Source organism: Aspergillus wentii, assembly GCF_001890725.1.
Source record: "Aspergillus wentii DTO 134E9 unplaced genomic scaffold ASPWEscaffold_7, whole genome shotgun sequence".
NCBI classification, from domain to species: Eukaryota; Fungi; Ascomycota; class Eurotiomycetes; order Eurotiales; family Aspergillaceae; genus Aspergillus; species Aspergillus wentii.
Genome location: NW_024467838.1, coordinates 2076520 through 2093746, shown reverse-complemented (window position 1 = coordinate 2093746; position 17227 = coordinate 2076520). Strand labels below are relative to the sequence as shown.

At 48.3% G+C, this 17227-nt stretch overlaps 8 protein-coding genes across 8 annotated transcripts; 5 read left to right on the top strand and 3 right to left on the bottom strand.

Moving 5' to 3' along the window:
- Positions 1-467: 467 nt before the first annotated feature.
- Positions 468-1838, top strand: ASPWEDRAFT_44622 (EthD domain-containing protein). The gene is made up of 3 exons (XM_040836307.1): positions 468-1152; positions 1217-1413; positions 1461-1838. The coding sequence occupies exons 1-3, from the start codon at positions 943-945 to the stop codon at positions 1510-1512; spliced, it is 459 nt and encodes a 152-aa protein (XP_040686157.1). The 5' UTR covers positions 468-942; the 3' UTR covers positions 1513-1838.
- Positions 1582-3311, bottom strand: ASPWEDRAFT_175757 (uncharacterized protein; the record flags this gene model as incomplete). The annotated part of the gene is made up of 6 exons (XM_040831407.1): positions 1582-1658; positions 1712-1739; positions 1817-2034; positions 2085-2151; positions 2206-2490; positions 3276-3311. The coding sequence occupies 6 exons, from the start codon at positions 3309-3311 to the stop codon at positions 1582-1584; spliced, it is 711 nt and encodes a 236-aa protein (XP_040686156.1).
- A 2249-nt stretch (positions 3312-5560) lies between these two features.
- On the top strand, positions 5561-7821 carry ASPWEDRAFT_44615 (alpha-L-arabinofuranosidase A). The gene is made up of 7 exons (XM_040836306.1): positions 5561-5714; positions 5766-6218; positions 6273-6389; positions 6437-6626; positions 6675-7094; positions 7143-7297; positions 7352-7821. The coding sequence occupies exons 1-7, from the start codon at positions 5595-5597 to the stop codon at positions 7808-7810; spliced, it is 1914 nt and encodes a 637-aa protein (XP_040686155.1). The 5' UTR covers positions 5561-5594; the 3' UTR covers positions 7811-7821.
- ASPWEDRAFT_162056 (putative choline transport protein) lies at positions 7694-9697 on the bottom strand (the record flags this gene model as incomplete). Its single annotated transcript, XM_040829821.1, has 5 exons — positions 7694-7996; positions 8077-8343; positions 8373-8647; positions 8701-9046; positions 9100-9697. 5 exons carry the CDS (start codon positions 9695-9697, stop codon positions 7896-7898), a joined length of 1587 nt encoding a protein of 528 aa, XP_040686154.1. The 3' UTR covers positions 7694-7895.
- A 748-nt stretch (positions 9698-10445) lies between these two features.
- On the bottom strand, positions 10446-12580 carry ASPWEDRAFT_186645 (MDR family MFS transporter). Its single transcript, XM_040832140.1, has 6 exons — positions 12319-12580; positions 11962-12273; positions 11392-11915; positions 11025-11346; positions 10813-10979; positions 10446-10763 (listed from the first exon to the last, which is right to left on the bottom strand). The coding sequence occupies exons 1-6, from the start codon at positions 12497-12499 to the stop codon at positions 10575-10577; spliced, it is 1695 nt and encodes a 564-aa protein (XP_040686153.1). The 5' UTR covers positions 12500-12580; the 3' UTR covers positions 10446-10574.
- A 241-nt stretch (positions 12581-12821) lies between these two features.
- On the top strand, positions 12822-15092 carry ASPWEDRAFT_162051 (arylsulfotransferase family protein). The gene is made up of 3 exons (XM_040829820.1): positions 12822-13738; positions 13785-13850; positions 13904-15092. The coding sequence occupies exons 1-3, from the start codon at positions 13177-13179 to the stop codon at positions 14899-14901; spliced, it is 1626 nt and encodes a 541-aa protein (XP_040686152.1). The 5' UTR covers positions 12822-13176; the 3' UTR covers positions 14902-15092.
- A 40-nt stretch (positions 15093-15132) lies between these two features.
- ASPWEDRAFT_44612 (uncharacterized protein) lies at positions 15133-15973 on the top strand. Its single transcript, XM_040836305.1, has 2 exons — positions 15133-15432; positions 15494-15973. Exons 1-2 carry the CDS (start codon positions 15219-15221, stop codon positions 15838-15840), a joined length of 561 nt encoding a protein of 186 aa, XP_040686151.1. The 5' UTR covers positions 15133-15218; the 3' UTR covers positions 15841-15973.
- Positions 15974-16205: 232 nt separating this feature from the next.
- On the top strand, positions 16206-16737 carry ASPWEDRAFT_175750 (uncharacterized protein; the record flags this gene model as incomplete). Its single annotated transcript, XM_040831406.1, has 2 exons — positions 16206-16434; positions 16496-16737. The coding sequence occupies 2 exons, from the start codon at positions 16206-16208 to the stop codon at positions 16735-16737; spliced, it is 471 nt and encodes a 156-aa protein (XP_040686150.1).
- Between the last annotated feature and the right edge of the window lie 490 nt (positions 16738-17227).

The following is a 17227-nucleotide window of genomic DNA, read 5'->3' as shown; positions in this document are numbered from 1 at the left end:
CATCATCGCCCATCGCAGATATTCCATGATGAGGCGGTTGTTGACCTTGTGCATCTCAGCTGTGTCTCAGACTGCCACTGCCATTCACAATGCATTGAAGTGAATTTATCTACAATACCTTGTTATGTCAAGGTAGTCATGAAACATGTTCAAGTCATCTAAATACAGTGCCTCGTTATGTCGAGGCAGTTATTCATGGACATACAAAATACTATTTCGGATATTTCGACCAACAGAACTGAACTAATAGTTATTGACAGCGTTAGTCAATACTGACACATACATACCCATACTATACTTAGTTATACAATGAATATTCTACTGAAAAAACAAGCTCCTTATCCAGATAGATCCATGTAGTGATTATTTCGCAATATTAATATAGATCGGCATTATTGGTGGGTTACACAGCAGTCCTCAGTTCCAAGGTGAAGAGAAACAACCAGATATTACCTTCCCTGTCAGAATGGACAAACCACCATCTCTCCATCTGGCCTCCATTCGCGAAATGCACAGTATATCAGCTCAGTGATTTCAAACCTAGCCACCTAGTCCTCACCAAATGAACGAACTAACCCCATCTAACCCAGTCAAAAGCAGAACCAAATTACACAACAGCTGTCAGTCAGCTGTATGCAGACGGCGCATCTTCATCACGTCCATTGCAGCTAGCTCCACTGACCAAACCTCCGCAGGTCAGAACAGGACATATGTGCTTTTTCAAGGCCTCAACCAGCCCGGTCGCTGTTGATGACTAGGAATTTTCTCTAGGGGATGAACTATTGGATAATTGCATGCTGAGATTGAAATATACACCGAGGACAGCAAACACCGAACCCCGAATTTAATAGAGTAAATAACCTCTTCTCTCCTTTAACCCACGACACAAACGAGCACTCAATTTGCAGTTCGATTATAGGTATCTTGATCTTGATAAAGATAATGACCTCGCTGTTTACTCGGTTTGCAAAACTCTTCCAGCCGGCACAACCAGCGCAATTTGCGCAGAAAGGACCCCTCCTCTGCCTTACCATCTGTGGTTATCGTAAGCAAGGGCTGGGCGAGGATGAATACCGTGACTACATGACTAAAGTGCACGCGCCTAAAGTGCAAGGGTTGTTGGTTAAGTATGGGATTGAGAAGTATAGCATGGTATATCCCATTTGCTTACAACTACACCTATCGTAAAGTGAATACTGTACTGATAGATTGAAAGGTTCATAGCCCCGTCGAAACCCGCGCGTTAATGGAAGAGATCTTCGACGAACAATTTGCAAACGTGACAGATTATGACTGTATTGTTCAGATTCAGTTCAGGGATATTCAGCAGTTTGTGAGCTTAAAGGCGGATCCGGATTATATCAAGGCTATTGCGCCGGATCATGAGCAGTTTGCGGATACGAAGAGGACGAAGTATGTTTTCTATCACTTTAAAGAGTACAGATGAGCTGACTCTGTAGAATGACAATTGGATGGGTGACGGATGTTGTCAAAAGTGGACAGATTGTGTAAATTATGATCTGTGGGTAAAAATCGACGTCTCTACTATCGTTCTCTCTGAGATATGACCACCGTCTCCAGCTACTTCTTGCGTCCTTGAGCCAGGTACCTGGTGATTCCTTTGGCATACCTGTCGAGATAGCTGCCCATCGACTTGTCTGATTGACATGTCAGCAAACAGGCTAGAAACAGTCGTTGAGCTGTCACTTACAACTGCGGACCCCAGCATCCCGATGCACCTTCATGTATTACGGTCGATCCTAGATTCACATTCAACAGCCGTCTTTGATACCAGATGTAGGCGATGCGCCCTTACCTCTCGCGGAGCCCCGTTCTCGAGCCACAATTTAATATCCTCTGCATCCTCGATGGTGGCTTTCTGGGATGCGGATATGACTGCCAGGCATTGGTTAAAGGACAACAGGGAAGCTTGTCCCACCGTTTCGAGTGATTCCCGCCCGCGGCGAATCTCTTCGATCTGATCTTCAAGTTTCTGCTTCTTGTTTTCCTTCTCTGTAATCTCATTTTGGACAACTATAGTACACGAGTTAGGAGGGAATTTGGAAGAAGAGAGCCACACCTACGGCCTGCCGCGATGATCAGGCCGGCAGTTGTGCCAAAGCCCACCCCAGCGGTGATCAATCCAGCAACCTATGCCGTATACATTAATTAAGCTGTCAATAGGAATATCAATACTCCACCTACCAGAAGCACTGAGGTCCACGGAGGGAATGCGGTCATCAGGAGTCCAATCACCCCCAAGGCCACTCCCGTAGCCAGTCCAATGGCTGTGGCCGAGGCATTTAAAGCTGTGAGCTTCTCTTTCAAGGCAACAAGGTCTTCATCAATTTTCTTGATTTCCTCAGTCAGTTGGCCCTCCTTATCCTTGACCCATTTTGAGAAGGACGTGACCAAGGCAGCAAAAGCATCGATCAGCTTCTGGTGGTGCTTTTCGATTTCATTAGCCTTGGTTTTGAAGCCGTTACAGGTCTACTACTCGGTTAGTTCTAAAAAGCGTTGAATCACTTTGTAAGTGATGTTCTTTCACCTTGGCAGGGGAGAATCTTATCTGATTAGGATTAACCAGCTTTACTAACAGCCTACATCAACAAAGCTATCCATAACTGTATGCCCCAATGTTTCTATCCTTGAAGTTGGTGTTTACAGCTGATGATAATCGCAGACGCTAACTCGGCAATGTATCTTCATATGTATGCTGAATATCTCGTTGATCCTCTTCGTCCTGGGTCTGGGTGATACTGCACCAACTGTCCTTATAGCGCATAGTTTCTGCCATATTGAACTGTATTCAATTTTTGTTTTGAAGCTATACTGCATAGAAATTTGTTAAGGTTGTCATGTGACTGTCCCTGCACTATCCTAAAGCAGTAATTTTGGGATCTTGAACAATCTGGCTTACCTAGTCCACCCAATCGGGACTAGCGCCAGACCTTTTTTGGTTGCCTGATCGGATCCAGACACAAAGATGAGGCGGTGGCTGGTCACATGACCGACGCTATCTTCACTTTCTAGTAGGTGAGTTTCTCCGAGTGAGACGAACGAGCGAGACTTTGGGCGCAGATGCTTGTCCATTGCGCTCAGTCAGCTTGGAGTTATTTGAGATGGACGTGAGTTGGGCAGAAGAGACGGTGTGACAATCCAGACGAACAGCCAATCAGCGACCCACTTGGCCCAATGGCGGTGGCTGGATTCCCTGTAGGGCTGGTCTGGTGTGGCTGCGCAACTCCTATTTTTGTACGGCAATGAGTACTTACGGTACCGTCTTCATCTTCAGCATCGTCATCGTCCATCTAGAATAGCATCACCGATGAGAATGTAGAATAGGCAGTAATGATAGAGCCGAGCTGAGGCCAGGGGATGGACCCAGAAAAGAAACACGGGTAACCACGATGCGCCCTCGTGGACGAACCAGTTCCATGGTGATGGCTGCTAGTCGCCCGTAGTAAGCTGCTACTGCTAGGGAAGAATAATCAAATCCCTCGTTCTCCTCTTCTCCTTTCTCCGCTTCTTTTTCTTCTTCCACTTCCCTCGTTTCCAATCCTCTCATCCCAGACTCCGATCTGCTTCTTTTTTTCACGCCGCTCCAACTTGGCATTTGCTTAGGTATGTTGGCTCCCCATTATTGGTCCCTCCGTGCTTCTCCTTATTTACCCTCTGGTTCCTCCCTCGGTCTCCGATCCCCCGTTTCTTCCGTTTCTTCAAGAAAAAAAAAAAAAAAAAAGTCAACTGTTCAACTGTTCAACTGACAACTGACAACTTCATCTTCGCGATAATCAGACACACCTCACCGTCACCATGAGCTCCGGACAGTACTACAACGGCCCTCCCCCTCCTCAGGCGTAAGTTGCCTTTCTCCTTTCTCCGTTCCGATCTCTTCGCCGATGACAATGCGACGCTTGGCTCGGGATTGATGAATGCTTGTCGCACGGAGCTCATTTCATCTCGGACTTCCGTCACGGTCGGGCTGTTATCTGGAGAGATTGGCCATACTTGAGTGCTTTCTTTTTTTGTCGCCGACTTTACTGACATGTCTATCTAGCTACCCCCCTCAGGGCTACCCTCCCCAGGGCTACGGTCCTCCCCCGCAAGGTTACCCTCCTCAGCAGTACCCTCCTCCTGTACGTTGTGACCGATTCCCGATAAACAATACTCGCGATACTAATTGATGTCCAGCAAATGCAGTACCAGCAGCAGCCTCCCCCCCAGAAGAAGGACCGTGGATGCTTGGGCGCTTGGTGAGACACTTTCCCCCTTGTTTTTACCCGACTGAACTAATAGCATACTCTCTAGCATTGCCACCCTGTGCTGTTGCTTCCTGTGCGAAGAGACCTGCGAGTGCTGCTTCGAATGCATCGAATGCTGTGAAATGTGTTAAGCTAAATACATGGTCTTTTGTTACCTCCCCAATGATCGATGACTCGATGATATCCTGAAGCGCCGGGTATCGCGCCGCCCACCGCCGAATACGGTCTTTTTATACCACCTTTCTTCTATGGAAATGCTCCGTTATTTTATATCTATCACGGGATGTTTGCGGGTTTCTGGGACAAGCTAAGGGTGCTTGGAGAGATCCAGGCTGCTTCTCTCATGGCGCTCACTTGATGATTTCTTTTTCTTTCTCGATTTTTTATTTGGTATGCTTTGATATGGACTTTATGTGAAGTGAATTGAATGGCAGGATATTTCTGCTTTATTATTTCTCAACAACTATTCTGTAGACTCAACACTGAAACTAGATGAGTGGAGATCATAGCTTAAGTAGTTTAGTAAGGGATGGCGTTTGGCAGCAAAACTGGGGCAATTGGTATCTGGATCGCATATGACGCGTCTCGTATATCCAATGCTCCACTAGCTAATATGTATTCATTGCAGATCAACTAGAGTATTGCTGCAACATATTTCGAGTGAGTGAGTGGTCGTATTCGGCTACTCTGAAAGTCAACGGCTCTCCATAGGGTGGAGACAACCTTCGCTTGTCAACACAACTCAATCACTAACTACCCATCCTAATTTCATCAAACCATTCCATCATCCATCATCTCACCTCTTCAAAATCATCCCACGAGATACTCCTCCAAGCCAAGCCATGCGACAAATAGCCTGAAACCAGTCAGCCCGGGGAGATGCGGGGAACCAAATCTCGGCTTTCTCTTGTCTCTTCGACAATTCCACCATTCAGGATCCAACAACAATGCCCGACTCGATATTGAACCTGACGATCCATGCACGCAATATGCACTGCTCTTGGTTGTTTTCTGTCGCTTCATCCGGGAGTCCGGCAGATGTCGCTTGACTCTATCTGTTTTACCCAGGACAAGACCCCGCACGGAGGTTTGTTTACTATGACAGCTGCAGAGCCGATATATCTCCTCATGGAGTTTTGCCGGATTTGGATATCCTGGTTTCTTTTATGAGGGGGTGGTGGTGTATACCTACCCCTCTTTAATACTGGGAATCGGATGATGTTCCGATTTGGGTTGGAGCACGATGGGTTATATAGTACCTGAGTGTTCCTCATCTACGGATCACTGGATGGAGCGTTGGATTTTGTCTAAAAGGGTATGAGAAGCAATATGATACGCAAATATCTCCTCACGTCATTTTTGGCAGCGTGTACTGCCGCCGTTGAGATCTCAGTTGCGTCTTCTGGTGGAAACACCACCAGCGGCCTGCAATATGGTATTATGGAAGAGGTATTTACACTTACAGATCTTATGATTAAAGAAAGTTGCTAAAATGGCCAGGAAATCAACCATTGCGGTGAAGGTGGTCTATACGCCGAACTGATCCGCAACAGAGCCTTCCAGGGTGGCACCACATATCCTTCATCGTTGGATGCGTGGATCCCCGTCAACGACGCATCCCTTTCTCTCAAGAACCTGAGCTATCCTCTTTCCTCTGCCTTGCCTACATCCGTGAATGTCAAAGGAACAGGTAAAGTCGGACTCGCGAATCTGGGCTGGTGGGGGATCGACGTCCAGGAACAGAAATACACCGGATCGTTTTATGTAAAGGGGTCTTATAATGGGTCGTTTACGGCCTCGCTTCAGTCGAATGAGACGAGTGATGTATTCGCCAGTGTGGAGATTGCGTCGGCGAGTGTGAGGGGTGCATGGACGCAGCATAATTTCACTCTTACCCCGACCAAGGCTGCGGGTGATGTGAAGAATACGTTTTCTATTAGCTTCGATGCTTCGGTGTGTATTCCCCCGGTTCGTGAATGTGGATGTGTCTAATGTGGTTGTCTTTAGCAAGCTGTGGATGGTTCTCTCGACTTCAACCTCATCAGCCTCTTCCCTCCGACATGGAATGACCGGCCGAATGGAATGCGCAAGGATTTGATGCAAACTCTTTCCGACATGAAGCCTGTAAGTCCATTGGATCTTCTTAATTCAGTCTATTCTAACTTTATCAGAAATTCCTCCGCTTCCCTGGTGGCAACAACCTTGAAGGTGACACCATTCCCGGCCGGTGGAAATGGAACGAGACAATCGGTGATCTCAAAGATCGGCCCGGTAGAGCTACTACCTGGGGTTACCAGGAGACTCTCGGATTAGGTTTGATCGAGTATATGGAATGGTGTGATGATCTGGAAGTAGAGCCTAGTACGTCCCATCTCCATGAGAAAACAAACACACTCTAACCATTTGCAGTCCTAGCAGTCTGGGCCGGATTAGCCCTAAACGGCGACGTCGTCCCCGAAGCCGATCTAGAACCGTATATCCAAGACGCTCTGGACGAGATTGAATTCCTCACTGGCGCTGAGGACACAGAACACGGTGCCTTGCGCGCATCGCTGGGCTATCCTACGCCATGGACGATCAAATACGTCGAAGTCGGAAACGAAGATAACCTTAACAATGGACTGGAATCGTACAAATCATATCGCTTCCAGGCATTCTACGATGCTATCAAAAAGAAGTATCCCGATATCACAGTTCTGGCGTCAACGATCGATATGACTCTTCCTGGTGTTGCGGGTGGTGATTATCATCTATACGATGAGCCGGATAACTTTGTGACCAAGTTTAATTTCTTCGATCAATATACTGATGAACATCCTATTTTGCTTGGTAAGCCCCCTCCCCCAGATATACTGTCCAGGGAAACCAACCAGATAGGTGAAATCGCCGCAACGCAATTCAACGACGGAGGCGAGATTAACTGGGATGATAAAAACTTCTCATTATATCCGTGGTGGATCGGGACTATTTCCGAAGCTGTTTTCCTCATGGGCGCAGAGCGGAACGCAGACAAGATTCTTGGAACTACATATGTACGTCCACATCCCACTCATATTTGAGAAAATACTGACAAGCAGTAACTACAGGCACCATTCCTCATGAACTTAGACAGCTACCAATGGTCACCGACCCTGATCGCCTTCAACGCAGACCCATCCCAAACAGCCAAATCGACAAGCTGGTATCTCTACGAACTCCTCGCAACCTCGCACATCACAAATACCCTCCCCACAAACTCCTCGACCGGCTTCGGTCCCCTCTACTACGTCGCCGGTCTGGATAACAGCACAAACTCGCATGTCTTCAAGGCAGCCGTGTACAATAGTACCGCCCCCGTGCCGGTCTCGCTTACCTTCTCTGGTGTGGATGCGGGTACTTTGGCAGAATTAACAGTCCTCACGGCCGGAAGCCCCTTCGCGATGAACGAAGTTGGAGGGGAGTCGAATGTGGTCGTTCGCAATGTATCGACCGTTACGGCTGGAACGGAGGGTGTGTTTGAGTTTGAGTTGCCGGATTTGAGTGTTGCTATTTTGAAGACGGAGTAGACAGCATACGGTAGGGTGTGGTGTAATAGAAGCCATGACTCGTTATGCTATATACAACACACTACCTTGGTAAATAAAGAAGTACCTACATTTCCAACCTTGGACCATGATAATGCCGCTTCGCATGCGTGAACCAATTCAAAACCCCCAATATCAACATAATCACCAACACAACCGATGTATAATCTAGCACACAAAACACATTAGCAAACCACTCGCATTCACATCCACCTCAACAGAATCAGGATCAGGATCAGGAAACATACTCATATTCCCCCCTGTAACCGGGAACAAAGTCGGAAAGCAAAAGAAAACCGTAATAATCACCGCCCAGATAATACACACCGTGTTGGCGATATACCCCACCAACGAGGGGACTCTGAACGGCCGATTCGGAGGGAGGTAGTGCGCGGACCGGGATCGGTAGAGGAGGAGGGCGGCGGGGATGGCGTAGGAGATTTGGGCTACTATTACGGTGGAACTTATGAATGCGTTGAAGGCTGGAATAGTCAGGACCAGTTGGTTAGTATTGACTTGTATGGTGTGATTGATGTGGGCTTACCTGTTGTCGAGCATACGTATACAATCCCTATAAGCAAGACGAGGATCCCGTTTAGAATGAGTGCGTAGACGGGCACGCCTAGTGAAGGATGAATAGATAATAGACGAGACGAAAAGAAGAGAGCTTCATCTCTGGCGAACGACCAGGTGAGTCGAGAGGCAGTCTGATGTACTGCGTTCAGCGCAACGCAGGAGACGACAAAGAGGCCAGCCATGAACGCTGTTCCTGCAACGGGGGAATTGGTAGCTTTTTCCCAGATGAAGTAGATGGGAAATCTAAGGTAGTCCACGTTAGCCATTTGATATGTAGGATGTGTAAATGAACTTACCCCGTCGGCGTATCCAACGACGACTCCACATCCCCATAACTATACAGCACAGCCACAGACATCGGAAACGCCGTGAAGAAGCCCACCGTCACAGTCACCATGACTGCCTTGGGGACGATTCTTTCCGGCTCGAGACATTCCTCTGCGAGATGGAGTGTAGCGTCGAGACCGGAGAGCATAAACTGCGGCGTTGAGAGGCCCGTCAAGAAGGCGATGCCGTCTGGCCAGCCTCCGGAGCCGTTGGCAAGATGGCCCCAGATGCTTGTGGAGTTGATGGTTGTGTGTGCTGCTGACCGAGCTGGACAGGTGATGGTAATAGCGAGGAAGGTGGCGATGGAGAGGAGGACTGATGGTTCGTTGGTTAGTACTATATTGAGGGTGTTAGAGGGAAAGACGTACATCCAACGTTGTATACCCAGAGCGTCTTGTTAGTGAGAAACATGTTATACACCACCATCACCGCATTAGACAATTGATAAACAAGAAATAAATGCCATGTCTGCGGCTGATAGTCCGGATTCCACCGAATGACCATCGCCATGAGAGCCTGCGTGCCAGCCAGACAGATCGATGCCGCAAGCGTAATCCACGAAAACACCGCCGCAAGACCACTAAAATACGACAGACTGCGACTCCATCGACTGGACGCCAAGATGGAGGTGAAGTGATACTGGCCGCCCGCGGTGGGATAGACACTCGCCAGTTCTGCCAGCGTCACGCCCGTGCAGAGCATGGCGATAGTAACGAGGATGATACCGTAGAGTAGCGAGACAGCACCGCCGGATTGAATGGCGATGGCGAAACTGGCTGCAATCGCCACCCAGCTGTTGGAGATGTTGTAGCCGACGGCGATGATGCTGAGGATGCTGAACTTGCGCTTCATGGGCATGTCGGAGATGCCCATGACGACGTGGGCATCGCCCATTTCGACCTCGGGGATCTTGGACGATGCATTGTCGTCTTTGAAAGTGGGGGATTTGGTTTCGCTGGATTCCATGGTGTGGTGTGGATGGGAAGGAGGGGAGAGGAGGAGAGGATGCTTTTGTATGTATGACTAGGAGGGGATACGAATACATTTACGAGAGAATATATCAGATATTCTGCTGCCTCCCACATGAAGTATTTTCAATATCATTTACTTTTATCATCGTGCTTTATTCTGACTGCTGATCGATTGACGTGAGAGGACGAACGAGTCTACATCTGTGGAGCGACGACGTGGAGTATCAATCCAGACTCGACATTATCACAATCCACAACGATAATCTCATACACAAGAAGCTCTACAATCAAACTAATTACTCAGTATCAAAATCAGGATCGAATATCTCACGATAATCAAGATAGCCCAGATAACATCGGAATGGCTTATCGAATTCCGAGCGACTATCACTCACGATACGCAGCACCACCAATAGAAGCAGACACGAAACACAGCTTCATCGCGGAATGGGCGGAATGGTCCGTCTGGATGGCTTCGTCTGGGCTGCAGATCGTCGCTCGTCGATGGTTCAAGGCTTGTTTTGCGTGCGGGGGTGGGAATGGGGACCCCGGATCGATGTCATTCACCCCCGCATTATGGAGTAGCTTCATGGGGATCATGCATTTGTATAGCATCATTTGCCAGGCGAGTCTTGTTTCCATTCCGAGGTGGAGGGATCCTCGGTAATGCTCTTCTCCACGGGGCGGAATGAATCCTTGGATCAACACATGTTGAATTGGGGCTACTTGTCGAAATTATAAGACTCAATCTCATTCTTCTAGACTCAGCTAGATGGTGTCATCTAGTATAGCTTCTTCGCCCTGTCTCACACTATCCATCCCCTAATCCATCTCAAACTTACCTTTACTCTCCAGCATCTAGTCGAGTCTATCTATTCATTCGATCGACTCAACCCCTTGCCCTTGGTAAAGAACGCAGCAACGGTCGCAATCAGTCCAAAGCTACCAGACGCAAGGAAAGAAAGTCGAATTCCTTTGTAGTAAACCAATCGAGCAGCCATCTGGATATCCGGGGGCAAATCATGAATCGCAGACACCGAGTGCCGGATATCATCAATAATCTAGACAAGTAGTAAGATGCGATCAGCCATTGTTCCATATCCAAATCACATGCGGGAGCAAGGAAGGTGTTACTTTCCATTTATCTGGTATTTCACTCAAGGCCTCTGGAAGGCCTGAGTATAATGTGTTTTGGACAATTGCGGACGATATCGCAACGCCCCAGACGGTTCCTAGCGAACGAACGAGATAGACAGTCGATGCAGACACGGCGTGGTCTAGATTGTTAGCCAATTTCTTGGTGATATCAAGGCAGTACACACCAGCATGGTCGAATGCAGCTAAAAAGGTGAATAGAATCCCCGGGTACACGATGCCCTGTCCCAAATTGGCGGGAATCACATAGGCAAAGTACTTCCATCCCGAATCGTTGAATTGCAGGGCCATCACAAGTAGATTCCCAATACACATCAACACCGAGCCAAGACGTACAAGATAAGCCAATTTGCCCCATCGTGACATAACAATTCCAGAAATAAGTCCACCGATCGGTGTCGCCAAGGATGGGATAGCTAGTCTTGCACCGGCCTTGGTGGCTGAATCCAGCAGGACTACTTGGAAGAGCAGAGGAAGAGTGAAGAGGAACTATCAAGTCAGTATGACCCATCACGTAGATATTGCAAAACTCACAGCATAAGCAGCCATTCCAACACAAACATTGGCAACCTGAGTGGCGATGGGCAAAACTCCCTGCAACATCCTCGGGGGAATTAGAGGAATTGCGGTCGTCTTCGCTTCAATGACCATGAAGATCGCCAGGAGAATCACGCTTGCCACCAGCGATAGAATGACCCAAATATTACTCCAAGGAAGCACATTTCCACCCAGACTCAGTCCAACCAACTGACTCGAAAGTCCAAGAATCAGAAGACATGCACCAGACAAATCGACATACTTCCAGATCGCTCGGAAGCCGAGGCTAGACTGTCCGTAATCATCCCTTCTAGGAAGCTTGAGCACGAGATGACCGGTCACCAGAGCAAAAATAGAAATTGGGACCTGTAGCAGGAAACACCAACGCCATCCAATTGAATCTACGATCGTCCCTCCAAACGAAGCGCCGCAGATCGATCCAAAGCCGTGAAGCACATTCTGTGTGGCCTGGTACATTCCGCGCCTTCTGAATGGAATGAGATCAGAGTTGACAATTGTGGCTATCTCGTCAGTCGGTTGTCTTAGGCAGGTCTATACTGTACTTACCCATGGTCATCAATCCTCCACCTCCAATACCCGTCAATGCCCTCATCAGATTGAGAACAAGGACATCCCTCGCCAACGTACATCCTAGACATCCAGCCATGAAGCAGATAGTGGCCGTAAAGAAAGACGCTCTTCTTCCAAAGATATCAGACAGGCGACCGTACAATGGCTGAAAGGCAGTGCTAGTGATGAGATACGAGGTCGTCAACCACGAGGCCGTATTGGCCGCATTGAACTCCGAACTGATCACGGCATAGGTTGAAGCCGTGATAGTTCCATCGAACCCCGAGAGAAACACATTCGACATGATGGCTGCTTCCGTTAGGGCATGACTACTTATTACTGGGTAGAACGCACCGATTTGAATCCATACAAAACCTCTGGGTGGCTTCCATGCTGCCGCATCATCTTCTGGTCGCAAGAGAGGCTGCTGCTCATGCGCTGCTGGCAACGATGACTCTGCGTCATAGTCATCGCCAAAGGTTGCTGTGACCTGGCGAGCTCCCTGGGTCGTATTTGGATCGGGAGGGTGAGACATTGTCGATTCGCAATTTCCTACTTTTCTGTGGTATCTTGCCAGACAATTGTTGCTGTCGCCAGTTGTATGTAGGGAAAAAAATCAAATTTCTTCCATCGGAATCCAAGAAATAATTAGTTCATCCGAATAATTCAAAATGTGTGGACTGTGGAATGAGAATACCGAGCAGTGGGACGGTTCCTGTCAACAACTGTTCCTGACCCCACAATGACGATTGACGACTCAGTCTCGACCCTCGCTTCAGTCGCTTATATTCTTGGTCCTTTAAATTGTTGCCTCTGATTGAACAATATGTGCCGTAGGCGTAGATGCAGCAGCGGGGTGGGTTGTCGGGCACTGAATATGGCAATTGGCGTTGATGATCCTCATCGGCTGCTGTCTCTAAATGGCATCATCCAAAGCACGAAATCGGTCCGCAGAATGGCACGATAAAAATTAAATATGAGCCAGCAATGGGAAATGAGCTGTGAATTTGCGGATACAAGTAGTCTGGCTGCCCCTCTTCTCTTCCTTGTTCTTTTTTTTCAATTAGCACATACTCGCAACAAGCATCAATTGCCGATAGCACAAGAGTGTCAAGTGCAGAATACCTAGCCAAGGTTAATGTACCCTTCGCTGAACACAATGGATCTGATGGAAGCTAATCACTTGGTCAGCGTTTCTAAACGCATCTCAGAATGAAGGCTGCATTGTCCTGGATCAGTGCAGTTGCTTTGCTGCCGTTGGCATCCGCCGACTGGCAGTTCAAGTCGCGGACTGATCTTGCACCTCCTCGGTTGAATATCACCATCCCAGCCACCTCGGAAGTCGAAAAGGGCTATCTCTTTGTGGCTCCCTTTCCCGGTCTGACGACTCCCGGCAACCATGGACCGCGTCAGGAGGGCCCGTATATTGTTCGCGATGATGGAGAGTTAGTCTGGTCCGGCTATACGTACTACTCCATCTGGGCGGCCAACTTCCAAAAGGCTCGCTGGAACGGCAAGGACGTCTTGTTCTCCTTTGAAGGCGACCATAACCCAGCTTATGGACATGGACATGGCCACGCCACCTTCCTCGATCAGAACTATGAGACCATCCGCGAGTTGAGGGCCGGAAACCACAAGTTGATGGACAAGCACGAGTTCCATATCATCGACGAGAAGACCGCTCTCATCCAGGTTTATCAACCTGTTCCAATTGACTTGAGCCGTTGGGGTGGAAGCCCAGAGCAGCAGTGGATTGTCGATGCTATCATCCAAGGTATGTTTAGGTTCCCCTTGTCGACAGGCGTATCTAACCTATCCAGAACTTGACATCCAAACTGGCGAGCTGCTCTTCGAATGGTCCAGCCTTGCTCATGTCTCCCCTGATGGTAAGGTCCTCATTTTGTCATGTTCCAATCCGACCCAAGCTAATACAGCTCAGAGGCCGTCATCCCCCTTAACCCTGGGCAAGCTGGAGCTGGCTACAACTCTTCTGATGCATGGGATTACTTCCACATCAACTCGGTCGACAAAGACGCAGAGGGTAACTACCTGATCTCAGCCCGTGATGCTTGTGCAGTTCACAAGATCAACGGTACTACCGGAGAGATCATCTGGCGTCTCAGTGGCAAGAAATCCGACTTTGAGATGGGAGACAATGCATGGTTCTGCTTCCAGCACCACGCTCGCTTCCTTTCCCAGACTGACGACGAGGAAGTCATCTCGTTGTTTGACAACTCCGCTCACGGCACTGAGAACGGTCGTGGCAATGAGCTCCACACGCATCCTTTCTCACAGGGCAAGATCATCTCTGTCAACACGGCTACCTGGACTGCTAAGGTCGTCCAAGCCTTCGCACCCCCAGATGGACTCCTCGCCAAGTCTCAAGGAAGCACTCAGGTCCTTCCCAATGGTAACGCTCTCGTGAACTGGGGATCAGAGGGCGCAGTGACCGAGTTTCGATCGGATGGAACTCCCATCTTCCACGCTTATATGGATTCCGACTTCCTGGGCGAGGGTGTGCAGAACTATCGGGCCTTCCGCTACAACTGGACGGGAACCCCTAATGAGAAGCCTGCCATTGTCTCTTTGAAGAACAACAAAGGAACTACCGTGTATGTGTCTTGGAACGGTGACACTGAGACGGCTGCCTGGAGATTCTATGCACTCACTGATGCATACGGATCGCGGGCGTATCTGGGCGAAAGCAAGCGAACTGGCTTCGAGACTTCGTTTCATCTGAAGGGACACAGTGTCGACAAGATTGCGGCAGAGGCAATCTCGGCCAACGGTCGTGTTCTCACTTCCACGGGAGTTGCGCGGATTCAGGAGGAAGTGTTGCCCCCAGTTGATTCCACTGTCAATTCGGTTCAAGTGGATGGTATGCGCTGGTTGCAGAGTGTCTTCAAGAACCAGCATATTCTTGGAGAAGAACTTTGAGAGGGTAGATTTTGATAGTTGAGATGGGTGGAAGAGCTGTGGCATGTCGGTGGAGAGGAGAATCAGTTAGGTAGTTGAGTCGTAGAGAAATCCATGCAAACGACTGTCTTGGCAGTGAATAGCAACAATGCAGTCTTTTCTTTGGGGGTCCCTTGTTTCGTTTCTTTCTTCTCCCTGTTATTCTTACAGGCAAATGAGTTAAAAGGATACCCATATTCAACTCTATGTATCCATCTTCTCGCTCTCTCCTTTTCCCAACAACCACCAAGCCTTGATCACGCCATAAAAAGACATATCAGCTGCCCAGCATCACCAAAATGAATCGCTGGAGCTCGGATGATGACAGAATCCAAAGCGTCGAAACCTATCTCAACTACAAATTCGTGAAAAACGACCTTGCCCTCCAAGCCATCTCTCCCGGATTTACTTGTCTCGATTCGTATGATAGCGCCGAAAAGCTCGCATTGTTCGGAATAATGGCGCTGAAACTGGCCCTGGCTTCGCGTTCATATGATCGAGGTGATGACACAGGTAGACAGGCAAAAGACAAGATTATTAAGGTTAAGCAACTAACTTTTGGCTTTTAAATTAGAAAGAATCAACCGTATCATCTCTACAAAAACAAGCGATGCTTACCTTATGGGAAAGGGTTTCGACAAAGATCTTGATCTACTTATGTACGGTGTCTCGCAGAATGGCCGCGTGTCCGATGAAAAAATGGCAACCACAGTCAAGGCCTTGTTCGGTGCTGTTTATATAGACAGTTGCAAAAGTATTCAGGCTGTGACCTTGGCTATGGATACTTTCTTTGGATACACCCATAGTCCGGAGGCTGGGCACATTATTGACTATTCCATGCGCTACAGCACGGATACAATGCGCAATGGACGAGATACATATGATATTTCTTGGATGGAAAATAGATTGAGTCCGTTGTAGATGGGCAGCCCTACGCCTTTCATAGGTTGGGTGACCTAATCTATGCAGTGTGGTCGTCAATAGAAAAGATATGTCGAAAATATATACCTCCAACGACTGTGGCATAAAGTGATGATTTAGCAGCAGAATCAGAGTGATATTTCCAATTAATATAATGCGAACAACCCACGTAAATATTTCTTAATTATCACAACTTAGCTGTCATCCTAGCGCGTTATGCTGACTCAAAACCCCTCACCCCTCAATCATCCCATCATTTCCCTCACTCTCTTCACTTCATCTTTTCTTGAGTCAACAGCCCTTTTTTTTTAATTTCAAGCCCACTATATCCTAGATACACCAAAGAAGATCAAACTGTGCCCATCATGTCTCTCATTTCCGGCTCTTTTGCTGATAGAATTCATGACCTCGAGGAGATGGTTGACTACGAGTTCACCAATAACAGGTTCGCCGGAGAATCCCTTCAGACTGCGGGATCTTACATTCCCGGAATCCCAGCTGGTCCCACCGGAAACAAAAGACTCGCTCTAGTCGGAGATGCGGTTTTGAGACTGGTCTTGACTGTGGATGAATACAATAGAGGTCTCTCCAGAGGTGAGCAAGTGGATCAGGATGAGGGTATGGACAAGCTCAGCTAATGCTTCTGTCGGGATAGGTGCCATTGCCCAGATTCTGACGACGCGTGCCAACAATGCCTATCTCGCTGAAAGGGGGTTTTTCCAAGGTCTCGAGCGCTTGATCTTCACGAACCGCTCCCAGGGCAACTTCGTGTCGAATGGAGACATGTCCGACACTGTGGAAGCGATTCTCGGGGCTGTCTGGAGGACAGCAGCGAGGATATCGCAGCCGTGCGCCGCGTCGTGCAGGCTCTTGGTCTGTCTGGCAATTAAACCATGATTAGTCCATCATTGATGGTAACGTTACTTCCTCCCCCCATCTCTAGAGATTTTGAACAATCATACGCGTTAATTGACTTGAGCTATTAGTTACTTATTGCAGGGGCTCTCAGAAGCCCCCAGGCCATGGATACGGGAATAAATGTAGAGGGGCTTCTTGAGGACTTCCTGCGTCTTTGCTGGCAATGCCTTGCAGCCCCTCCTCATTTGCTCCCCTATCGAGGTCCGGGGGCTCCTAAAAGTGCCCGCGACCAGCCACTTCTGGTCTGGAGCCATCATATATTGAATGATTCATGGTATAAGTAGTACTGTCACATACTAATACATGCCAGGCTTGCGTCTAGGTAATATCATGGGTTTGGTACCGGATTTGACGAGATGTTAGGGGCAAATAGCTTCCGGGATGAGAAGTTGTGGAGTCGGAAATGGATGGAAGCTTTTTCTAGGAGGATATATATCTAGGGAGTCAGTCAGGGGGTATGTCTTTGTCA

Bases quoted from the DNA above. Each gene is read 5' to 3' on its own strand.
- ASPWEDRAFT_44622 (XM_040836307.1), top strand. From the start codon at position 943: ATGACCTCGCTGTTTACTCGGTTTGCAAAACTCTTCCAGCCGGCACAA. The intron at 1,153-1,216 runs GTATATCCCATT...ATAGATTGAAAG, and splicing joins GGATTGAGAAGTATAGCATG to GTTCATAGCCCCGTCGAAAC. The intron at 1,414-1,460 runs GTATGTTTTCTA...CTGACTCTGTAG, and splicing joins GCGGATACGAAGAGGACGAA to AATGACAATTGGATGGGTGA.
- ASPWEDRAFT_44615 (XM_040836306.1), top strand. From the start codon at position 5,595: ATGATACGCAAATATCTCCTCACGTCATTTTTGGCAGCGTGTACTGCC. The intron at 6,390-6,436 runs GTAAGTCCATTG...TAACTTTATCAG, and splicing joins CTCTTTCCGACATGAAGCCT to AAATTCCTCCGCTTCCCTGG. The intron at 7,095-7,142 runs GTAAGCCCCCTC...CCAACCAGATAG, and splicing joins TGAACATCCTATTTTGCTTG to GTGAAATCGCCGCAACGCAA.
- ASPWEDRAFT_186645 (XM_040832140.1), bottom strand. From the start codon at position 12,499: ATGTCTCACCCTCCCGATCCAAATACGACCCAGGGAGCTCGCCAGGTC. The intron at 12,274-12,318 runs GTGCGTTCTACC...TAACGGAAGCAG, and splicing joins TTTTGTATGGATTCAAATCG to CCATCATGTCGAATGTGTTT. The intron at 10,764-10,812 runs GTGATTTGGATA...CTACTTGTCTAG, and splicing joins CACCTTCCTTGCTCCCGCAT to ATTATTGATGATATCCGGCA.
- ASPWEDRAFT_162051 (XM_040829820.1), top strand. From the start codon at position 13,177: ATGAAGGCTGCATTGTCCTGGATCAGTGCAGTTGCTTTGCTGCCGTTG. The intron at 13,739-13,784 runs GTATGTTTAGGT...TAACCTATCCAG, and splicing joins TGTCGATGCTATCATCCAAG to AACTTGACATCCAAACTGGC. The intron at 13,851-13,903 runs GTAAGGTCCTCA...AATACAGCTCAG, and splicing joins TGCTCATGTCTCCCCTGATG to AGGCCGTCATCCCCCTTAAC.
- ASPWEDRAFT_44612 (XM_040836305.1), top strand. From the start codon at position 15,219: ATGAATCGCTGGAGCTCGGATGATGACAGAATCCAAAGCGTCGAAACC. The intron at 15,433-15,493 runs GTAGACAGGCAA...CTTTTAAATTAG, and splicing joins TGATCGAGGTGATGACACAG to AAAGAATCAACCGTATCATC.